Source organism: Habropoda laboriosa, unplaced genomic scaffold, assembly GCF_001263275.1.
Source record: "Habropoda laboriosa isolate 0110345459 unplaced genomic scaffold, ASM126327v1 scaffold853, whole genome shotgun sequence".
Lineage (NCBI taxonomy): Eukaryota > Metazoa > Arthropoda > Insecta > Hymenoptera > Apidae > Habropoda > Habropoda laboriosa.
In genome coordinates, this window is record NW_017100932.1 from 106,410 (window position 1) to 111,250 (window position 4,841).

General features: G+C 33.3%; 1 protein-coding gene across 1 annotated transcript in view; it reads right to left on the reverse strand.

Moving 5' to 3' along the window:
- Positions 1-263: 263 nt before the first annotated feature.
- The window catches only part of LOC108577546 (triokinase/FMN cyclase-like), a gene marked incomplete at its 5' end in the record, with an annotated part of 7,185 nt that continues 2,607 nt past the window's right edge, over positions 264-4,841 (reverse strand). Inside the window, 3 exons of the mRNA XM_017940725.1 lie at positions 264-449; positions 2,043-2,170; positions 4,054-4,307. Coding sequence (XP_017796214.1) covers positions 329-449; positions 2,043-2,170; positions 4,054-4,307 — 503 coding nt within the window. The remainder of the gene's footprint in view (positions 450-2,042; positions 2,171-4,053; positions 4,308-4,841) is intronic.

Sequence of the window (4,841 nt, forward strand, 5' to 3'; positions counted from 1 at the left end):
TTAACAAGTATTGCTTTAAAAAAAATCAAGAGAATAACTTTCTTTTTACCACTTTTAGAACGACCTCCTTACATGAAAAGGTACTTCATAAAAAAGAAAACGAAAAATCAATAACATTTCCAGATTGTTTAAAAATTATATATTTGTGTTTCCCTTAATTTTTATTATACAATCACGCAAGGCGCATAAGAAATTAATATCATTCCTAAAAAAATTGTACATAATGTTTCTATTGTGTTTTATCATAGTTTTATCAATATTATATTACAACTAAAATAGACATTTCAAAAAATCACTATAACATGGTTCTTTCTGATCTCGTAAGCAACTAAAGTTTAACATTTTTTATCACGTTCAAAACGGCCTCAACGGTAGTTGCAACTGCATACGCGCCAGCATCTACGTTTTGTAAATATTGTGCCTGTTTTACATAACTGGCTCGCCCTACCCTAAAACATAGATTAAATAAAGAAATTAATTAGACAAAGTTAGCGAGAATCTTTAACAAAGATATAAAAGAATTTTGCTGTAAATCAAAATTTTGCAACAGTTTGTTTAAAATTAACGTAACACGTAAAAGAATTATTATTAGTTCCTAGAAAGATAATTTAATTTGGTGACTACTAATTAGAGAGAATAGTAGGAATCTTCAAATTTAATTTGTATTGTACTACAAAGTCGTAGTAATTTGAATGTAAAATTTGTAATTTTCGAATTTGATGTCTTTCTAATTATAGAAAAATATGAGAATTGAAATTACAAAAAGATAAGATCTTCTAAAGGTGCGTATCCATTTGTTGCGTATTCGCGTATCGTATCACCGTTGCGTATCAATTGTGATTAATTTTGATACGCAGCGATGCAACGCGATGATACGCGGATATGCAACGATTGGATACGCACCTTAAGACTTGGACGTTTCGTCCATTTTATAAATCTTTTTAATTTTTTTTGCGAATGCTTAAAATCAAACGTTGTCTTCTATTAATAGTAATATCCTCGTGAATTATTAATATTGCTTAATAAACATTTTGAATAGCCTAATTAGTAGAAAAAATCAATTTGACATTAATATACTAAAATGCAAAAGATCTACTTTTATCCTCGACAGTTATTAAAAAATAGAAAAATATTCCAAGACTCTTTACAAAAGAATAAAGCTTCTTTCGTATTTGATTAAAATTAATTGACAGAAAGTCAATTGAGCGTATAAATATGCATGAACTATTTTTACTGAAGTATTGAAAGTGCCGCGCGTATCAATACAGAACCAATTACAATTGTTTTAATACAAAGTAAATTCTTTTAGAAATAAACTAATGCTAATTAATAATTCTAAACATTTTGACATAAAAACTAAGCTAATTGTTCTGAGAAAAAATGAAAAATGAATTTTCTTTTTATATTATGAATTTAATATTTAAAAATTATACAGGGTGTCTCAGTATTGATGGTACAACCGCGGAGGGGATGATTCTACGTGAGAAAATAAGTCGAAAATATGGAATAAATTTTTTTCATGCGAAGCTTCGTTTTCGAGAAAATCAACTTTAAATTTTCTTCGAGTAGGCATACACCCAACTATGTCGTGGATGAACGGATCTCGACGTTTGATGTACGGTGGCCAGCATTTTCAACAATTTTTGTATTAATAAAGTAAATCTTGATAATTACATGCTTTATTATTACTCATAAACCTACGACATATGGTCTATATCGAGATCCGTTCATCCACGACATAGTTGGGTGCATGCGTACCCGAAGAAAGTTAAAGTCGATTTTCTCGAAAACGAAGCCTCGAATGAAAAAAATTTATTCCATATTTTCGATTTATTTTCTTATATAGAATCACCCCCTCCACGGTTGTACCATCAATACTGGGACACCCTGTATAGGTTGCTTTTTTATACTATTGTTTGTGAAGAGCAAAGTTTTAAAACGTGGCTTCATAGAGAGTGAGGTTTCAGTTTGCGTCTACTGCGGCTTATGGTAAATGTAGCTCCGCAAGTCTGCAATAAACATACAAATTATTCAGAACTTACCGGGGTTTCATATTCTTCGTAGCTTCACATGCTTGCCAAGTTGCTGTCTTGACCGCTTCGCAAATTTCGGGCAACGGTTTGTGTAATACACTTTCGAAAGTTTCGCACATAACATGAATCGCATCTACCTAAACAAAAAATACGAAGAATATTCAAATATCACTGCAATACTTTGTTTTGAGTAGAATAACGCAAATGTTGGTCGTGTTGGGTGTTCGAGGAATCGAGAATTTATCAAGATTAATACCAATTTAGAACCCAATCTGCTAAAGCAAAAGCAATGTTTAGCAAATTTGGTGGAATTTGACAAATTTAGTGAAAGCTTAGTTGAGATGTTATCTATTGAAATTTATTTTTGTTATAACTTTTTAAACATTTATGGACTTATTTTTAACTAAAGAACGCAATGGCAAATCTTGCATGGAACTTCAGTCATTGCCCGTACGGGCAGCGTATTAGGCTTCGCCGGGCATAAACAAATCGGCGGGCAATAAGTACGTAAGTACAGTAGTAACCATCGCCCGTCTTAAGAGAGGAACCCCAATCGATGTTTCTTTCTTGCATAAATCGATAGTTTTATATCTTCAGAATATGTTCCCAAAATGTTAGATCGGAATTCGAAGAATTAACAGAGCTATAACCCGTTGGAATATAACGTGTCACGCATCTGTTCTCGAAACCACATTTTCCAAATCTTGTGTGCAGCATAACTCAACAAATATTTAACCGATTTTTTTCTACCTTTGCAGAAATTTACATAAATAGCTCCTCCAGAGGGCAAACCACAAAAAATAATGAAATTGTTTAAATTAATGTGTTTAATTGCACGATGAAGTGAAAAATTACGGCGAAAATCGAAATTTTTTATTCAAACTGCCGCCGTTTTGTCAATTTTGCAGTTATTTTCATAAATTGAGGTTTGCTCTCTGCGCAATTTCTTAGTGTTGCGACCTGAATTCTCGGTTCGGCGGATTATAGCAATAAACTACTTAGTCACATTTGGCCACCAGACCGAGGTGCCGACGTTCGGCAGACCGCAATATACCCCCCGTGGACGCACCAGTGCGACACTCAGACAATAGGTCTCAAAACACTTGGGACCATAAAACATTCGTTACCTCAAAAGGTCACAACTTTCGTCGACCAATAGCAGAACACACCACATTTTCCACCTCCATAACACAACAACCAATCAGAACCGACCTAATATCTATATATACACCTACACACCTGAAAACCGGCAATCACTGTAAGACTAGTGCACGAGACACATAGTCACAAAAAACATCTAATCAAAACAAGAATTCATCAAAACATCTACAACATCTAACCAAAGGAAAAACATCTAAGCAAAATAAAAAACATCTAACCCACCAACAAAGTTTTAATACACCTCGAACCAGCGAGAACAATCATCAACCCACGCCAGAACTCCTGATCATAAGATTTGATCAAGGTCCACGACGCAACACTTAGAGAACAGAACTTTCTTTGATTTTTTTGTCTCAGATATATAGAACAACCCCTATGCTGCATGCCGTACATTTTAAAAACACAGCCTAACAAATGTTTAAATAACTCCTTGAATAAACTTTCATTTTGCTCACTAATCGTTCTTTCTTTAGTCCATAACTATAAAAAACTACCCTCAAAATTTCAAAATAATCCACTGCATAGTTTCCGCAGAAAATGCTAACAAACTTTCATGTAAATTAGTGCTCATCGATTGGGATTCCCCCTTAAGAAGGACCTATACCTCTACCACAAGCGTCTTTCCCTCACAGCCCGCGACTTCGCCCTCAGCTTTGCCCGCGGGGCATCGGCGAGTGCCCTTGCCCACCTGAAGGCCTACTACTGTTGTATATATTAAGGCCCAAAGAGGGGTAAGTAGCTTTGTACGCTTTGTTAGATAATAAAAAAATTTCAGTTTGTATATTTTGTTCATTATTTCAAGGTATAGAATCGATACTCGAAAATATCATTAATGAAATAACATTAATGAAATACGCACCATAGATCTATCTCCTGGTTTTGCTTTTCCATATTTTATTAAACAATTTAGACCACTGCGCAACGCTTGAGCCCAAATGCCTATCCACCCATTTGTTTGTTTAAATAACATCAATTCCGTGTTGATGCTAGTAAAAAATAAGCAAAACAAAGCTCCAGAAGTACCACCCATTTCTTCTTCGGCTATATGCGCCAATTCAACAAAAACTGATGATGGATGTGAAAGGTAAAGCTTATCTAGCCTTGTCAAAATTTCTGAAAATGAATGTACGCAGAAGCGCATTCAATTAGTGTTTCTGTACACAAAGAGGAAATAGTATCTACTAGAAATAATAATATGAATTTTGAATATTTTTAGTTAACACGTATTGTAGAAGATATGTTTCGTTTCAGAAATGCAGAACATAGTAATATAGGATGATGGCCTTAAGAGAAATCATGAAGGAAATGCATTACTTTCCAAACGTTGAAATAATCAGAGAACTGTCACATTTTCGCACATTTGACATTTTATGATTAAAAAAAAGATTCAAATTTCTTCTCTGTTTCAAAGAAATATTCATTTTTTTATATTAAAGAAAAGAAACAAAATGATTACTTCTTTAATAAAAAGTCTATTGGTCGTGCGTAGTTATATATTATTTTATTACATTCTCTATGAAATATTCTTAATCACAAATTTGTAGATAAACAAATCTACAGGGTGAGGCGTTTAAAAACTTGACAATTAAATGTTTTAACATGTTGAAAGAAAATTATAACCGAAACAATTTTCTTCAAATATATGAA